A 19109-nucleotide genomic window follows, 5' to 3' on the forward strand; every position below is an offset into this window, starting at 1 on the left:
CTTTTTTGGGCCGTTACAATGCCAAGGGGATAAACAGAGCTGAATATTATCCCGAGCTTGAATGGATTTTTGTATTATGGATGTTAGGCCAAGTTTTTTTCCCCAATGCAAGCTCAGTGTCATTAGTTTTTTTTCTGGAATCTTTACAAGATTTAAGTAAAGCGCCAAATTATGATTGGGGTTCTGCAATTTTAGCTGAGCTATACATATGTCTCAGTGATTGCTCAATTAAGAAGACTGATAGCTTAAATGCATTTTGGGTCGTATTTGAGGTAAAAACTATTTATTATATCAATGTTATTTTTGAGTTGTGAAATGTACTAACACATCAATTTTTGTCAATGTTCTTTTTCAGTATTGGTGGTATACTTACTTTACGATCAACGAACCTGATCTTCATGATAAACGATTAATATTTACAATCGTGTACAAGTACAGAGCTGATAATTGGATTGGCCAGATTAATGATGGTCAAAATGTTGCTGCTATGCAAAGGATGCAACAAGTGTGCAGAACTAGTATCAACATTATGACAACGCCGTATACAGTAATAGATGAGTTCAATTCTGATTCGGCACAAGACATGCTTCGGTTAAGCTTTAAGCGACTTGTATTTTACAGTCCACTTAGTGGTCAGGGTATTTGATACTACGGAGAAAGACATCTTTTTCAGTTACAAGGAAGAAAGGTAAAAGCAATCTACCCGTTTCCAACTTCAATTATTTCACATGATGATTGGATGAAGTTGATAAGTAATGGAAAACCTTGGGAAGAAGATGATGATTTGATCCAAGAACCAGAAAATGACTATGATTACTACAGTTGGTACCAAAAGGTATGCAAGCTAAGTATTGTTGTTCAACCACAAAACTTAGGTAGTGTTAACTATCAAGCAATTGGCAATTTGCCACTTACAGATCTTCCATTCCAACCCTCACCAAAGACGGGGGAACCATGTACGTACCCTAGCACTCAAACGGGGTCACATATGCCTCAGATATCTTAGGAAGTCCATACTTTATCACCGAGTGGAGATGTTATTACAATTCAACTTACTAGTGAAGGTATGCAGCAGATCTATCCATACGATGGTGTGGATGCAACAAAAGAAGAGTATAAGACCGAGTTGAACAAATTTTCGCATTTTACCAGACGATTCCAAAATTTTCACTTGAGTCAGATGCATGCTTTGAGGGACGGTATGAGTTATGAATTGCCTGAAACTCCGTTAGGGTCAAGTTCTCAAATTCCCGGTGAAAGCAATACAAGAGTTCGTGCAAGTGGAGGTCGTGCAAGTGGAAGTCGTGCAAGTGGAAGTCACGCAAGTGGAAGTCATGGAGGTCGTAGAAGTCGTCATGACTCTACGATGGAAGAGACTATGGTGGAAGAAACTCAGCAAGCAAAGTTGGAGATGGAGATGGAGACGGATTTTCATTCTCCTCTTGGTTTCATTCCTCAAGGTCTTGTACTTACTCCTAGTGGTGCACACGTAAATTTGGATGCATTTAGGAAATCCGTAATTTATACCCCAACAAGTTCAGCATTTCACCGATTTCAAGCACCTCCAATGGGTCCGGTACCATTTCAAGGTTATGACTCACCTGATGCTACTCAACCACCATCTCAGAGTCAGAATAATGAGTTTTCACAAGATCCAACAGGCTTAGGGGAATTTGTATTTGGCGGTAATCGTTAGTTTAAGAGTTTTGTTTAGTCGTTAATATGAATCGTGGTTTGTTTAAATCGTTAATGATATTTCACTTTTGTTTGATAAATAATAATCTACATTTCAAGTTTTCTACATAACTTAAAATTGAGAACTTACATTATAATTGATAAGCTAGATTAAACTGGGGCAACACTTTTAAGATTTCGTAACTGACATATCAGAACTTCTCTCCTTGTCACAGAGCCACTTTGCACCACATCTTTGATCAATCTCTAACAGGGTTTCACCACTTCTCATGTTTCGAGCCTCTTCCCTTATCATACCAATATACTTGTTAACATTCTTGGAAATTACGGAGAACCGAGCACTCAAGACCATCGAATTGCGATTGTTGAGGTTCGTTGTTTCTTCTTCAAATTTCATTAAAACGCGTCCCCAAAACGGAATAAGCCGTAATGCTCCACCAACGATTGGATGATTAGTGAAGAAAACATAATTCCTACAGATGCATTCATCTTCTAACGTGCTAAAATTCAGTTGCTGTGCAAATCTTTGATTTTCGGCTGCATGTTGCTCTTTGATGAATTGAGCCATAGACATGTTATGAGCCATTGGAAAATCTAAGAAAATAGGAAGAAGGTGTGAATTAAAATGGTAGAGAAATGTGGTATTTATAGGGGGAGATTTTATGGCCGTTGGATCAGATTCTACAGAGCGGCGTAAACTAAGTCGGCTGGTCTAAAAGGAGCCGCCAGCGGTGTAGTTAACACCTAACGGCGTAAACTAAGTCGGTCGGTCGAGACTCGACTGCTCGGTAGAAACTTGACCTGGCCTGCTAAGTGGCAAATTTGCCACTTAGCCAGGCCAGTTTGCCACCTCCATAGTGGGTGCTTAAATGGCAAACATACCCATAGGAAGGAGCCTTAACTTGTACACGGGTATACAAGTTAAGAAGATCCATAGTATAGCTAGCATATTTGATCAGTGTTTGTCAATAGAGATTTGTAAAAGTAAAGTTTTAGTTACAGAAATTCTAAGCAAATGTCTATTGACGAGGTACTAGGGAAGTTCTACATGCCATCTAGACCAGCATCGTCCACATTGGAGGTTGCACATAAGTAGCTGCTTTTATTCCAACAACTAGATAGAAGCTCAAAGATTGGTTCGGCTGAGAAAGCTGGACATTGTGACCGACATGATACAACATGTCGGTCAAAGATTGGTTCGGCTGAGAAAGCTGCTTTTATCCCAACAAGCGCTTTTCCGATGATACAACATCAGGTTCAGTATAAGCTGGCTGCAAGTATAGCATTAAGCAGTTGAAGAATTGCTTTTGATATCATGAAGAACCACATGAGCTGCATTGCGACCGGATGCCCCCATCACACCACCACCCGGGTGTGCTCCACTTCCACACAAATAAAGCCCTCGCACTGGTGTCCTATAATCTGACCTGTGTGACATCCATGTATTTTTTATGTTTTTATTTATGACAGCTTCTATCTTAGAAGATGGACAATTTGCAGACATACAATACAGAAATTTGACTATTGTACAGTGGTATCACAGGTTGAAGATGCAAGAAATGTACCATCCATGGACAGGTCGCATTAGGAAGAGTGAATCCAATCCCATCGCACCATGAAAGATATTCCCTCCTGTAAATGTTGTTCGAATAGATGACAAAAGAAAAGGTAATGGAAACCAACAACTGTGACTACGGAATGAATTCAATACCTGTAAGACCGAACTCCCTTTCCAGGTCTGGTGGTGTCAACATGTCATATCCAATGATCGATGAGCTGAATCCCGGCGCATATTCATCGATAAGTGAAAAGCATCTATTTGCGAACAATTGCTAATAGGGAAAAAGAAAAACATTTGTTACATATGCGTGGATTTACTTCTTCTCAGACCAAGTAGTTAAAATGTAGGGCTGACATGCTAAGATTGAACGTACTACTTACTCTGTATTTGGGATCTCCCCAACTACCTTCCGAGGGACTGTAGGGTGTATATTGCACAAATAGGTTAATCACATGCTTACCTACAATAACAAGCAAACTAGAAAAATGTTCAATATGTAAAGAAAACCCTTTCGTTTAACATGATCCAATGTTGATTGTAGCAGAAAATCTCTGTGGTGCATATAGATACTCTAGAGAAAAACAGCAACAACATACTGAAGGTTTGTTGTTTGAAGACAAACATCTAATTACCAGGTGGAGAAATAGTCTTGTCCACAGAAGAAGGAATTGTCATCTCAATAACAGGTCTTCGTGATGATAAGCCATTCAAAGCATCTTTACAAGCAGCATCAATCTCCTCCATACTTGAAAGAAGCAAAATGGAAATGAGAAAGGTTAAGTCCCAACTAAAAGAAAGAAATTTCATACTAATCCATTTGTTTCAAGCTTCAAAGTTTAACAATCATTGAGCCAGATATGGCTATATAGCATACCTTTCAGCACCAATATGAATGGTGCCCATATGCTCAGGACCTGCCTCACTACCACAAGGGTTGCAACATTTGAATTGAGGTAATCTATCTACAGCTAAATTAATTTTCGTCGTGCCCTGCCAGATATAAACCACAGTGACTACAATAATCCGCAATTTTACTTCTTTGTGAGGTGTGACTTTCTTTCTCAATAAACCAAAAATACTTACAGAGCTGTAGTCTAAGTTCCTAATTGCAAGTTGAAAATCTTCTGGAAGCACATTTTGAGGCACCAACTCCTGTGAAAGAAGTCAGAAAGGTGATCACTGGTCGGACATAAAATCAATTCAAGTAGTTACTCGAATAATTCAAGACCTCAATTTTATTTCTGGTGGTTTTTTATCAACGGACTATACTTCAGAACAAAATCTTCACCGCTTAACTATTTACCGTGAATGTATGGTGGGGAGTTGCATTCGACAAAACAGTAGAAGAATGCACCAAAGTTCCATCCTTCAACAGTACCTAGATATAATACAGCCAACTTCCAATCATGATGTGAATTTTATTTACTTTTGAAGAAATTTTCTAGAGGCCACAAGAAAGAATGACTAACCCCATTAACAGCTTCTGAATCCTCATTAATCATTAATTGAGCTACCTAGAGATAGATACCAGAGTTCAGAAAACAGTCTGATGATTTCACAACAATATTTGAGATAGGAGATTTTAAAGGACTACTACACCTCTGCATTTGTTATAATATGAGCACCAGCTTCTTTAGCAGCATTACTTATCGCTGAGGATACTGAACCCATCCCACCTTCAACATACCTACAGAAATTAAAGTTTGTAAAAGCAAAAGTATCCGAAGGTCTATATATATCATGTATGAAAAGAAAAAGCTGTGAAGGAGATACATACGACCAAACACCACGATGTCCATCAGTTTCCCCCATCACATGATGAAGCAAAACATACCCACTACCTGGTGTGTGGACACTCGCCTTGTAAAGCAAAGGAGGGAAACAAATAAACAATCATCAATGATAACACAATCTTTTGAAGGTTTCTATTGGTTAATTATTTCAACTTAAAAGAAGTAAATTGTTGTTGGGTGAATGAACTGAATGTTCTCATTCTAATAGTCAGGGTCGAGAAAGAATTCCGTATAAAATGTTTTTTGATTGGTAGCTAGGTGAAATATGTTTGTAGATACATAAAAAGTTTTGAAACCTAAAAATCAGCTCAGAAATTTACCATACTCCCAATTACAGCATCTGTTGCAAGTGTTGCCTTCAGCACATCTCCCTGCAAATAGTGGATGAATGCATTCTCAACTCGTAGAAATGCATACTAAATACACTACGAGAAAATATAACACCGCATAGTAACCCTTACCCTATTAAACAAAACTTATAGTAATAAAGTATCCAATTTAGAAAATGTACAACCTCAAACCAGTTATTCAAAACCTTTGACGATGGAGATAGTAAAAGATCCATAAAATCCCTGTATTTCAAAGGTAAACAAAAAAAAAAGAAAAAAAAAACATGAAATTTCTTATTAAGAGTAGACAGGAGAAATAAAATCCAACAAGAGTGAAATGATCACTTACACCATGTCCTTTTGTCCCATGGACATAGCTTCTCGCAAACATCGAGACCAAAATGCTGATTTTTGCAATTTATCTTTCATTCGTTCAGTAAAAGATGAACGATCACCATGTAAAGATTCAGGAGTCGGTGAATCCAAAAGCAAATCCATGAAATTACAAAATTTCAACAATTGATTCTCATATCTACATTTAATCAGCAGCACACATCATAAACAGTAAAAAGCGTAAGAAGAAAATAAACACGAAAGTAACATTGGTGGTAATGCAAAACCTTGGGTAAGCGTCGGCATCTTTTTTGGAGAACTTAGAGATTTCAGAGTGATTTAATTCAGAATCAGGTCCTAGAAGAAGATAACGTCCATCAGCACAAGGCGTAAACGATGATGGAATCCTCTTTAACATCTTCAATCCATGTCTTCCTAGCTCCAATTCCCTTTTTTGTTTTTTGGTATGAGAAAATAAATACAGTAAATAAATAAATAATGAAAATCATAATAAATCAGTAGTGTTTAGAAACCTGATGATAGAAGGCCGGAGCAGGCTTTGGAGATAACTACAACGAGAGAATCTGAAACCAGGAATGAGTTCTTCAGTCACAGCAGCACCACCAATGAGGTGACGTCGCTCGAGTACAGCAACAGAAAGACCTGATCGAGCTAAATAAGCAGCTGCAGTAAGACCATTGTGACCTCCGCCTACGATTACTGCATCCCATTTCTTCTCTACTGCGCCTTGTACTCCATTCCTACTACTACTACTACACAAGTATCTTCTCCACATTTTTTTTTCCTTCTTGCAACTCTGCTGTGTCTGCCTGGGGGAAATCGAAGAGACTGAGACTCCTTTCCCTTGGTGGCTAATCTTTTTGATATTTAACCAGGTGATGATTCACTTTTTTAAGGATGGGCCCAGTAAGCCGATTTGAATCGTTTCGATTAGCAAAGCAAAAAGCTGGTGGCTCGGTTACTCAAGACAAGATTCAAAGTTGAGTTAGCCAACAGATGTTACCTTTGCAAGGTGGCTGAAGAGTCATTGGAGCATATTTTGTGGAGCTGTACGTTTGCAACTCAAATCTTGCAGTGGTGTTCAGGTTTGTTCAATCTACAGCCTCATTATGACGTGGTTACCTCTTATAAGAGCAACTGCAGTGGTGCGAGTATAACCAAAGACCAAAGAGGAAAAAAAAGACCAAATTTTGGGTTTAATCTGGTGTGTGACCCTACGGTGGAAAAACTAAATTTGGTCAGACGGACATTATACCAACGCCTGGTGTGGGGCGTAGAATATACCAACGCCTGGTGTGGGGCGGGGAGTATACGTTCGCCCGGTGTAGAAAAAAAATAAAAAAAAAAAGAAAAAAAGTGGGGCGGAGGTACTATGCCCGCCCCATGCATTTGAAGTTTGTAAAGAGTGGGGCGGAGGTATTAAGCCCGCCCCACACAAAAGATTAAAAAAAAAAACAGACGGGCGTGCATTATACGTTCGCCTGGTGTGGGGCGTGGTCTATACGTCCGTCTGGGGTGGGACGTGGACTATACGTCCGCCTGGTTATGGGGCGTGGACTATATAAACGCCCGACTATATTTGGGTTTGGTCTTGGTCGCAGACCAAATTTGGTCTGGATTTTAGTCTTTGATCAAATTTTGATCGATGGTCCGTCCCACTATGCCTATCAACTGGACACTATATTTGGGTTTAGTCGTCCATTGTGAACGCTCTAAGTCAGTTAAAGGAAGGAGCAGAATTATCAAAGATTTATGGCTGTTAACTAACTTGGTTATTCGTTCCGAGCCGTGGCATTCAAGGAATATGGCCTGTTTTCAGAACACGACAGTCAGTACATTTTTTTAAGCAACGAGTTTTTCATTTGATCCATGATTATGCTGTGCGATTGAAGAGCTTTATGCATAATAACTCAGCAGATTTAGAGATACTGAATTGCTTCCGTGTTCGTCATAGACAAGTAAAGCAAATGCAGCCGATTGAATGCACTTGGGTGCCGCCAAATAGGGATGAATTACTATTGTGTTGTGATGGTGTTACCAAGGGAAACCCTGGTATTGCGGGTGCTGGAGTTGTTGTGCGTGACCATGATCGTAACTTTGTTGGAGCCATGAGCATTGGCCTGGGGAGAACTAATAATTTTTTGGCGGAGTTATGTGGTGTGATAGTTGGTTTAGAATGGGCAAGGAAGTGGGCTGTTAGAAAAGTTTTGGTTCGCTCTGAATCCTCTGATTCTATTGGTGCGGTTATGGTTTTTGAAAATTCTAATGTGCCCTGGTTTGCTAGACAAAGATGGAAAAGGATTCAAGACAGCTATGATTCGATCCGGTTTGTGCACACTTATCGTGAGGCGAATTTTACGGCAGATTCCATGGCAAAAAGAGATTGTGTACTAAGGAATGGTGAAGGGCTGAATTATGATGAGAGGCCTTATTTTCTAAACTCTTTAGAATATCCTAATGTCTCTTATTTCAGACTAGGGAATGACCCGTGCCTAACATCACGGGCTATTTCGCATTGTCCTAAACTGGGGTATCAACTATTTTCTAAACGCCAACTAATTCATCTCATTTCACGCCAACTAATTAATCTCATTTCCGTATTCGAATTCGTGATGATTTTTATTTTAATCATGCGATTTTAGTGAAATCTTTTCTTTTCCGGGTCATGCGTTTTAGAGGAATTCATTAATAAGATACGCATAATATTATCAAAGGAAAAAAGAATACCGTAATCGTTTGAAATCTCCAGCTGCTTTAGCTTGGGTAATGTTCAACATACATATTAAATGGTCAAAATAAATCATCTGAGTTGTAATTAAAATTTGATCAAGTCTTACCAAAATAAATGGATAGGCAAAAGTGTTATAAATGGATAGGCAAAAGTTATTACCAAAATAAGTTTATCTACACCAATATTTGCACATCAGGATATTGACGAACGAATTTAATGAACAATCAGAGGAACCACGTTAGCAGTCAGCTGTAATTGGACAAACTTTCGAATGTTAATGCAAACTGAACCCCATTATTTGGTCAAAGTCGCAATTGAAACCTCAACAACAGTGACCAAATCAAAGTCATATAAAGAAGCTTACCAATTTGTAATTTTGGAGGATAAATCAACTCAACAAATTCTGAACCAAGTCACAAATACTCCAAACTCACAACTGAACTAAGAAAGTTATATTGAACAGAGCTATACTGACATTGCTATTCTACGGACTGCAGACTTGGGTTGCTGGATCTACAACCTTTGTATTGGTCGAAACTGGGTGGACTTCTACATGTTGGAACTGATTTGCAAATAGCTTGGAAAACTACTCTACCTCCATGACCTCTTGATGGCCTGAACTTAGCCATTAAATTGTATTGCGATACTTTGACTTGACAGTTGAAGGCGGCATGACAAATTAGTCTCGTTGCTTTCATACCTGCACATATCATCAATAAAGAGTGAGTATGTATATCTTTTGCTTAATGAATAATAATATAGATTACTCTTAACATCTGCTTCAAGCTGCTAGTTTTCAATAGGTTTTAAAATGTAACCCAAAAATATTAGGCAGTATCATGTAGCAAGACTGTGGCAACATAAGATTTTTAAGTATCCATCTTACATGTCCCTCTCGCACTTACCATGGTCATAATGAGCTAGGCTATGTGACTGGTATCCTTCCGCACAAAATATAAATACAACTAATGCTAATGGAAACATAAACGATATGTGATGGATGATTTTTTTATATTGATAGGTTGGTGCTGAATGCTGAAGATAAGACATTGTGATTATTATTGTGAGCCTGTGGCCACAGGTAACTATTGTAAGGGATGTACTGATTAAATCAAAAATTCCTAAGAAGAGCATGTATATTATGATGATCATATGGAAAAAGAGAGACAGACAATGAGAAGTAAAAATGAAGGGAAAAATAAATAAACTTGTAAAGCATCACCGAAAAAAATGAAGGAAAGAGACAGACAATGAGCATGACTCTTCAGAGGCTATCTAATGATAATGCACTATGGGCCATGGAGTAATAGAGAAGTGGAGACCCTAAAACATAGTGTACCTGTACGTAGCACTTGCCCATGCCCCCACAAAAGGCAGCAGCCAATAATCAATTAGAATTTAAAATAAAACTGCAGAAAAGCAACTCTTTATGAATTGCATTGTGCTACAGTTGTAGCACTAATGCCTATATGCGGGAGACGGATGCAATGCACAAACCTTACAAAAATGAATAAGTTTAAAGTATGGCCGCAGATTTGTTAATGTTTTCTGCATGTTTGTGCAAGATCAAGCATCATGACATCCATATTCCTGTCATCATTTGGCTGCAACGACTAAGGAAAATTATTAAACAATGGTATCTGAAACTCTTAGTGGGTCTTGCAATTGGTCCCTCATGTAATAGTGAGGTCTAGCAATTGGTCCTTCGCACCGCAACTGAGCTCATAGTGGGTCAACAATTTCATTTGCTGATCTTACTATCCAGAGATACAAAGACTGCAAAAAGGACAAGTAGACTGGCACATTAGTTACGAATAGAAAGTTTTCAACATTCTGGGACAATGAAACCTACAGTTTGGAGTGATTACCTACAGTTTGTCTGGTTACGAAATATCGACAGCCCTCTACAATTAACATCATAAATGGAAGATGCAGAGCGCAGTAGTGTGTCTGGTAAAAAGTTACCATCACCAAAATTTGTTAAAGAACTAAGTGATACATAAACCAAATTAGACAGACTTAAAAGACGACTCCATGAAAATTGTTGAGGACTAAACCGATCGACAAAGCTTAAACACCTGAGATGATTGGGTTATTTGGGTATATTCAAAAATGGGTCTACATAGTAATAAGACTAACAATATTCATGACAGATACAAATGAATTAAGATACTTTGAAACAGGAATAGACTAACAGTCAAATTATATTATTAGATCTCCCTTTGTCAATTTAGCTATTGTGTTTAATTAACTGTAATTCATGGAATATTCCATTATTAGTGTAATAATGCGATGAATAGATAAACTAAAACGTAGTTATACAATCATTACATGTCAAATTATACCTAAAAAATACTGTCTCTAATTAAGATACCCTGAGACTGTAACTGTTGAACACCTGAGACAAAACTTGTTTCCTTAAAGGATTCATCCTTCTCATTTTTACATTGGAACCAAGGCTTGAAAGATACCTAACAGTCACCCTTAAAGGAACTCCACCAATACATGAACAAACATAAACTTAACGCATCAAACGCACCCATTCTAAATCTTTCATCATCTTCTTAGAATCTCTTACTGATGAAATCTAAGATACCTATTGGTATAGGCCTGGATCTAAGTGATTGAGGGAATGTTGAGGTTTGTATCAATACAGTTGATTAACAATTACAGATGAATCTTATTGTAGGATTTATTTTTCATTCAATTTTTTTTATCACAGATAAGATATAGAGTTGAGGTGCAAGATAAAGGGAAAAAGATGAACCGCTTTACTGTTTTTTTGAACCATCACCAAGGCAACCCGTTGCTTTGAAGCTCTTCACCGGTACTGTCCATTCCCTTGATGATAGTGTTATTGTAATATTAATCAATTAGATCCTGCAATTAATCCAAGAACAAACAAACATCAAGCTGCAAGAAGAAACACTAAAGATATGACCTTTTCTGGAACATTGATGGTATAGATCGCCAATAACTTACTGGTGATTTTCAATTAACCTTACCCTTGTGGCAGTAGAAGAGCTGAAATATGGATTCATGAGTTAAGAACTTACTGTAACTTCAATTGTTGGATTCATGAGTTAGTCTTGGGACTTGGTAGTAGCAGAGCTGAAATTTGGTCTCCCGTGGAATCAATTGTTTAGATCAACAGTATATTTGAGCACCTCATAGGGTATTTTAACACTATACTTAAACAGAATCGACTAAATACAGTCCAACAAACTAAATGGAAACAGTTTGTATGAATACCTCCCCATTAACGATAACCATATCCACACTTGAAGTTATCCTGTGTGGCTGGGAAGCCTACCTTTGGTGGGTTTCATTTGACCTGCGATGCCATTTTGATGTGGATTTACGAACCTACGCCAATGAAAAAACACATTCAGTACCTACACAATCACAATACAAAAGTAGCATTAGGTAAAGCATATCCAAAAATAACAAAAACCCAAACTGAGAAGTTGATTTCCACTGAAATCATAAGACTCAAACTGGAATAATATATCTAATTCGATTAGGAATCCTGACCAAAAAAACTTCATCGGAAACAAACCTAATTACTAACTAAAGTAACATTAAAAAATCAATAAGAGGTGGGGAAAAAAAAATTACCATGTTCAGAACATCATTTTCGTTGCACAGCTAATGCCTAGTATTTGTTTAACCAAATCAATAAACCAAAAACACAGATAAAAGGTGAAATTGATTGGGGAAAAATTTCCATCAAACCAAATTAATCAAACATTATCAGAGTAAGCCAGCAAAAATTCAAGGATTACTGAACATTATCTATGAAGCAAACACTATCAGATTAAGCAATCAAAAAAACAGCAGGGTTGAATAATAAAACTAAAAATCGAATCATGCAAAGCAGAAATTCTATAAATCGAAAAAACTACTGAGAAGAAATTCTCGAATTATTTTAGGGAAAAGGCTGAATATGCAGAGAGGAGGAACTTACGTGTAGAATGGGTTGAATTGATGCTCCATTCGAAATGGATCAGACCATTTGTAGAGAAAAATCAATTGAAAGCTGCCGTTTATTTAAGCGTTTAATTACGAAACTTAAGATGAGGAATGGATAACAGAAATCGGAAAGATGAATATGAAAAGGCCATGGACTGTAAAAAAAATCTCCCCTAAAATCGCCTACTGTTGCAGAGAAATCTTGAAATTGAAGAGCTTGGTTATGGTTTTTCATCCGTTACAGAATGGAAGAGTGGGGGAGGAGAAAAAAGAAATAAAGACTTGCGTGTTGTATTTACAACGCTCACGTGGCACGTGAAGGTGGATGAGCGTTGGATCAAACCTAGAAACTACGCAGGGACGGGAAGGAAGATCATGACCGCTAGTTAGAAAAAACCAAGGTATCCTGACCACTGGGTGACACAACAAACACTACTGTTGCTAGGGCTGCACAATACCCGCCCACAATACCCATACCTACCCGTACCCGCTAAACCCGTGGGTTTTTAGTCCATACCCGTCCGTTGTGGGTACGGGGTTGGTTATGAAAAAAATACCCGTTGTCCGTGGGTGCGAGGTTGGTTTTAGCTCATACCCACCCATACCCGCCCGAAAAACCCGCAAGATATAATGTAACATACGTTTTGATGTTTTTTGATTGCTACAAATTATGCAAAGTTATTGGGAACTGAAAAAACTTTCGTACCTGGAGCAGCGTACCCAATCGAGCCATTTATCCTGACTGAAGTACCAATGTTGTGATCTTCCGATTCTACATTGGTAGTGACTTCACCTAGAAACTTAGCTAATCCAAAATCGCCAACATGACCATTCATATCATTATCAAACAAAATGTTGCTTGGCTTTAGATTACAATGGACTATTGGCGTTTGCCTGTGGTGATGGAGATAATCTAATGCAGATGCAACATCTATGGCTACATTCAATCTCTCTTCGAAACTCAATGATCTCCTTGTCAAACTTTGAAGTCGATCGTCAAATGTAACTGGGTGCAACCAGTTCTCGAGACTCCTATTTGGCATGAACTCAAAGACTAGAGCTTTGAATTCATTTCCATTAAAATCGACGCTAGAACAAGATGTCAGTATCTTCACGAGACTGGGATGCTGGATGGAACTTAATGTTTTGAATTCAGCCGTGAAGTTTTTGAAAGATTCTCGTCTTTGAAGATCTAGTACTTTCACTGCAACCACAGTTGATGTTTCCTGATTTACTGCTAATACACCTCTGTTATTGACTTCTGTTGACTGTTATTGGCTTTGTTGAAAAAAAGCGGGTTAAACCCACTTAAACCCATACCCGTCCAACCCGTAGCGGGCGGGTATTAACACGCGCCCGCTGTTTATGGGTGCGGGGTTGGTTATAAAAATAAAAACCCGCAGCCTATGGGTGCGAGGTTGGTTTTAGCTTATACCCGCCCATACCCGCCCATGTGCAGCCCTAATTGTTGCATAAGCGTTGATTTAAATAGTTTGTAAGTTTTTGGGTTCTTTGGACCTCTTTTTTTGTAAATATTTGCTATTCATCGATACAATTTTGGACAAGTGTGTTTCGCATGATCCTGTTCGTGATGTAGTCTTTGGCATTTGTTACAAAGCTGGTGTGCCTGCGCGTAAGGAAGTTTCTTTGGGTTTTCTGACGGATGATGACAAAGAGTTGAAACCTGCTGATATTCTTGTGCTCAACTGGGAAAATGGAAAGGATGTTTGTATGGATGTCACAGGTGTCTCGCCCTTCACAGGTGGTGGAATTCGCTCTTTCGTCCCCGGAAAAGCTATATCTAGTGCGGTCTCACGTAAACACTCAAAATACTTGGACAAGTGTGTTTCGCATGTCCATGGCTTAAGTGTCTTAGCTTTTTCTACTCTAGGAGAATTGGGTGAGGATACTTTGTGTTTTCTCAAGCGTCTGAAAAATTGTTTAGTTAGTAACGATGCTAGTAGTGGTTTTGGTAGCTTTATTTTTCATAAATTAGACATTGTTATTCAAAAAGACGTTGGAGCCCAACTTATCGCTAGGTTACCAACCAAATGTTTTGTATAAATAATGTACTGCATTGTCGAAATAAATAAATTTTGGACTTACCAAAAAGAAAAAAAAAGTGGAAAAAGGAAAAATGAATAACATTTGGTATTGATAAAAGAAAGAGAGAAAAATGAAAGTAGCAGTTACAATTTACATTCCAGATTGTGAAAAATAAAAAAATTGATGAATAAAAATGATCAATTACAGATAGAAACTTCACCCAAATTTTGGACCAAAACAAACCTCCTCTTGGCAGTACAACTTCGGGTCATTCTCTCAATGACTATTCACATCTGTTTTGAACACTCAAAATCAAAAAATTGCCCAGTTAAGAATTTTACTCTTTCCATGTTCCCCCACCTATCCAATCACTGTTGCCAACACACATGCCATGTACCTTATCACAAAATTAACAAATTTGACTTTACAACTGTCAACACAATAATCACTCCCTCCCTCTCTCGAGAGAGACGAGGTCGATGAGCAGGGCAATCGTATGGGAACCTACCTGTATTATTATTCATAAAGAATTGTAAAATTCCACTTTTTGTGTATTAATCTGCTCTTGGCCTCTCAATGTCTGGCAAATCTGAAGGTTCTGGAAAGATGTCGCTAGACGGCTTTTTGTTGGACGTTGAGAGGTCACCTCCACCACTACCCTGGGAACCTATTGTGCTTAAGTGTTTTAAGCTGCTACCGACTCCCTCTCTGGTGGTGGTTTGACCAGGAGCACTTGTGATATCAGACGAGCTGTGACGCCAACTGCCAAAAACAGATGCATTCCAAGATCCTCTAGATGATGTTGTTCTTAGTCTTGCTGAGCCGGTGTTTTCTTCCCTTACCACTTTCAAAGGATTCTCCAACGCTTTTAAGACGTACCTCATAAGAGGCCGTTTTGATGGTTTAGGGTTTAAGCAGGATTTCGCAACAATAGCCATAGCCCAGACTTCCTCCAAGAGGTCATCATCGACCATGAGAGAAGAATCCAAAATCTTTGTTACTAGCTCCTTTTCATATATACTAATGTACGGTAATGTATGTTCTAACCACTCATTTGTTGTAGCATCACTGGATGAACTAATTCCCAACTTTCCTGTTACTAACTCAAGTAGTACTTTCCCGAAGCAGTAAACATCATAAGCACAAATTGCTGCAGACGAGCCTGAAAGTTTTCAAAGAATATAAATGAAAGCAGAATTAGATCAGTAGGAACAATTTTCAGTAGTTATTGTGCAGTTCAAGGTGTGTGCATAGAATGATATTGATACAGCTCAGGCCCATGACTGTACCATCACTCATCTCCAAATAAGTAAACAAATGACAAATGATGGTTTCGATATTAAGGAAAGTTAGACTTACCAGAAGAGCCTTGTTCAGAGCTCCTGCAAATGATAAGAATTTGTCATTAGAGGAAAGACGATATACAGGTAAACTAAATGGAACCATCACAACAACAAAAATAAAAAATCCAGTATACACGGATCTGTCAGAGGAATATTGATCTCATAGTAATATAGAAACTATGACTTTTAATCTCCCTAAAGTCTAAACAATACTGACTAGGAGTGTCCTTGGTGTCACAAAACTCCTGAAAGTGAAAACAGCTAAAAGGACGTAGAAAGGAAGAAAATAAGAGATTTATCAAGACCTACCACAAATAAGCAATTAAAAAGGGTTTATCCCAAAGTTATATATATATTGGAAGCAAAAAAGAAACCATTTTGAAGGTTATTATGCAGGTGTCTTACGCACAGATCAAGGAGAAGAAATAGTATGAATCACCATGTCGATGGCAGTAGACTTACTGTGGCAATCTCAGCAACCTCGTGATAACACTTTGGTGAGTATCCCCTTCTTGAGAGCATATCTCGCTCAAGCTTCCAAGCCGCACTTCAAATTTATCATCTAGAAGTATACTACTTGCTTGAACATCTCTTCAACCATCAAAAAGAGAAAATGTTAGAGAAATTAAAATTTTGTTTATTGAGTTCATGAAACATGTAGACAGCTACCGTCCATAGGTAAGCTATTAGATTTCTAACAAGATAGCTGAAATTTTCTTAACGGACTAATCTCATAACTGATGCGATGCAGACAGATTAACAAGTTCATGGCATTAGGATGACCAACTTTTTCAGGGGGAAATGGGAAGCAAGTAAAAGCAAGTGGTCAGATACCTGTGAACGAGAGGAGGATTACACTCATGATGTAGATAAGAAAGACCTTCTGCAGCTCCAATTGCAACTTTAAGTCTTGTTATCCAATCCAGAGTCTGCAAACCTTCATCGCCCTCCCTTGTTTTTCTGTACAAAGATGTCGACAAGTCCCCATTTGGCATATATTTGTATACTAGGAGCTTCTCATTGTCATGCCCCAAAGAATGGCCCAAGAATGGGACCAGTCTGGTATGAGAAACCCTACCAAACAAGTCCAGCTCCACCATGTATGATTCTTTCTTCATCATGCGGATATCAACCCTCTTGATGACTACAATAGTCCCACCTTCCAAAACACCTTGGAAGAGGTCTCCAGAGTGACCATGCCTGAGAAGGTTTGATTCACTAAAACCCCCCGTGGCACGCAGTAGTTGCTCATATGTAAACACTTCTCCCACTTCTGAGAAATCTTTAGATCCCCCAGAAGGGCCTGGAGTGCCTCCAACAGGGGGAGTGTCCGTAACGGACCTTGTCGTTTGATCAGCAACGCCTCTTTCACGCTTACGCAAACACAACAAAAGCATCAACACCAGAAGTGCAATGACACAAAGACCACCTAAAACTCCCACCAATATGAATATCCACTTTCTGCTTTTTTTCCTTGATGGTGAAGCTTTGGGTGGTTGAGTTGTATTTGGCAACCCAAAGTTGTCAAAAAGCAAGCCTTTAGCTGTATAAAAGAATGTACAATCTTCCAGGCTTTTCTGACTTGGTAGGTTTTGAAGACAATTACTAGTGAGAGAAGAATTCATCAGGAGGGCTTCATCAGCTACCTTACCTTCAAAATAATTACCAGACAGATCAATAAAGCTGATGCTCACAAAACTGGAATCCAAATTTCCATAGAACTGATTGTTTGAGAGGTTCAACACCCTGGCACTGGCATTATCGCTCAATCTTGGACTTGGAAGAATGCCGGTTAAGTTATTGTACGAGACATCAACAAAACGCAATTCAGGCATTGACCACAATACATCAGGGAGAGGACCGGACAAATTGTTGTGATTGAGAACCACAAACTGCAATTTATTCAGACTAGTAAACAGGTTTCCAGGCAACGTCCCATCTAGAATATTATCCCCAACCAACATTTTCTTCAAATTTCTCAACCCTTTAAGATCTATGGGTAAAGACCCAGATAAAGAATTTGTTGTAAGATCGAGTTCCACTAAACTAGAAAGATCACCAAGTTGAGCAGGAATTGAAGCTGATAAACTATTATTAGAAAGCTTCAAGAATTGTAAGCGTTTCAGAGTTCCTAGGGAAGGAGGAATGGGACCCGCTAAAAAATTCCAAGAAAGATCAAGACTAGCGAGATTAGTCAATGAACCGAATGAGACAGGAATAGATCCAGTAATCAAATTTTGAGACAAATCAAGCACAGACAATTTCGACAATTGACCTAATGTTTCAGGAATTATACCGGTAATTCCATTACCTGATAAATAAAGCTGATTTAGATTACTCAAATTACCAAGCAAAGGTGGAATTGGATCAATAACAGAAGAATAACGAAGATCAAGAATTTCTAAGGAATTTAATGTTTCACCGAATACGTTTGGAATTGAACCAGGAAGTGAGAAACCAGAAGCATTAAATGTTGTCAGATGAGTAAAATTTCCAAGAGAATCAACAGAGAACTGAGGATTAAGACGACCTAATCTAGTCCGTCTTAATCCAGATATGTTAATCTCAATGACTCTACCATCACTTCTACACTTAATACCACTCCAACCTGAACATGGGTCTGATTTTCTTGGCCAATCTTTACTTCTTAACCCTAATGTTGATCTTAGTTCAAGTAATGCTAGTCTTTCTGTTCTTGAGCTTAATCTAACTTTTGGTTGCTGCCCTGATATTATACTACTAGACTGAAACAGTAAAAGTATAGAAACTATTATACTTATCTGAATCTCCATTCTTCTTCTACGATATCAATGGAAATGAAACCAAGAACCCAAAATGCATCTTCAAATTCAAAATACTCCCAAATGCAGTAATTGAGTGAATGATCAAAACAGAAACCCTGGAGTTTTTCTCTCTTTTTTCTCTCACTGCGTTGATTATTTTGACTTACTCTATATGTTTGCGTAGTGGAGCTGTAAATCTAAAGAGAGGGAGAGAAAGTTTGAGGAATTGAGCCGGGGGACTGACAGAACCGAAAACAAGTGATGTGAAGACAATAGGGCGAAACCGGCGCTTACCGGTTCTTCAAAATTAGGGTTGACTAGCGTTAATATCGGACAAGCCAGCTGAATCCAATCTACTAATCCTCTGTTTCTAAAAAAGAAATACTTTCATTTTTCAGTGTGGCATTTTCAGGTTAAAATGGAAAAAAAATGAAAATATCACCTTTTCAAAACAGAGGGAGTAAAATTTTGGCCCTACCCTAGTTATATCTTTAAAATCGCT

General features: G+C 38.3%; 2 protein-coding genes and 1 long non-coding RNA gene across 7 annotated transcripts; all 3 read right to left on the reverse strand.

The window, feature by feature from the left end:
- Positions 1 to 2616: 2616 nt before the first annotated feature.
- On the reverse strand, positions 2617 to 6571 carry LOC113349819 (pyridine nucleotide-disulfide oxidoreductase domain-containing protein 2-like). Its single transcript, XM_026593863.1, has 16 exons — positions 6245 to 6571; positions 5999 to 6160; positions 5728 to 5910; positions 5564 to 5621; positions 5370 to 5420; positions 5034 to 5116; positions 4856 to 4943; positions 4726 to 4770; positions 4560 to 4634; positions 4340 to 4408; positions 4131 to 4246; positions 3889 to 4001; positions 3637 to 3716; positions 3407 to 3527; positions 3261 to 3327; positions 2617 to 3122 (listed from the first exon to the last, which is right to left on the reverse strand). Exons 1-16 carry the CDS (start codon positions 6505 to 6507, stop codon positions 2981 to 2983), a joined length of 1716 nt encoding a protein of 571 aa, XP_026449648.1. The 5' UTR covers positions 6508 to 6571; the 3' UTR covers positions 2617 to 2980.
- A 2263-nt stretch (positions 6572 to 8834) lies between these two features.
- LOC113349820 lies at positions 8835 to 12683 on the reverse strand. 5 transcript variants are annotated; one of them, XR_003360388.1, is made up of 5 exons: positions 12431 to 12683; positions 11716 to 11858; positions 10332 to 11574; positions 9961 to 10239; positions 8835 to 9163 (listed from the first exon to the last, which is right to left on the reverse strand). It is a non-coding gene; the product is annotated as an uncharacterized LOC113349820 (long non-coding RNA). The 5 variants fall into 5 exon arrangements; XR_003360387.1 differs by having other exon boundaries at positions 10332 to 11343; positions 11520 to 11858; XR_003360385.1 differs by having other exon boundaries at positions 10332 to 11829.
- Positions 12684 to 14558: 1875 nt separating this feature from the next.
- Positions 14559 to 18877, reverse strand: LOC113349822 (probable LRR receptor-like serine/threonine-protein kinase At2g16250). Its single transcript, XM_026593864.1, has 4 exons — positions 16659 to 18877; positions 16287 to 16415; positions 15841 to 15863; positions 14559 to 15643 (listed from the first exon to the last, which is right to left on the reverse strand). Exons 1-4 carry the CDS (start codon positions 18614 to 18616, stop codon positions 15036 to 15038), a joined length of 2718 nt encoding a protein of 905 aa, XP_026449649.1. The 5' UTR covers positions 18617 to 18877; the 3' UTR covers positions 14559 to 15035.
- Positions 18878 to 19109: the final 232 nt, after the last annotated feature.

Source organism: Papaver somniferum, chromosome 2 (genome assembly GCF_003573695.1).
Source record: "Papaver somniferum cultivar HN1 chromosome 2, ASM357369v1, whole genome shotgun sequence".
Taxonomy (NCBI): domain Eukaryota; kingdom Viridiplantae; phylum Streptophyta; class Magnoliopsida; order Ranunculales; family Papaveraceae; genus Papaver; species Papaver somniferum.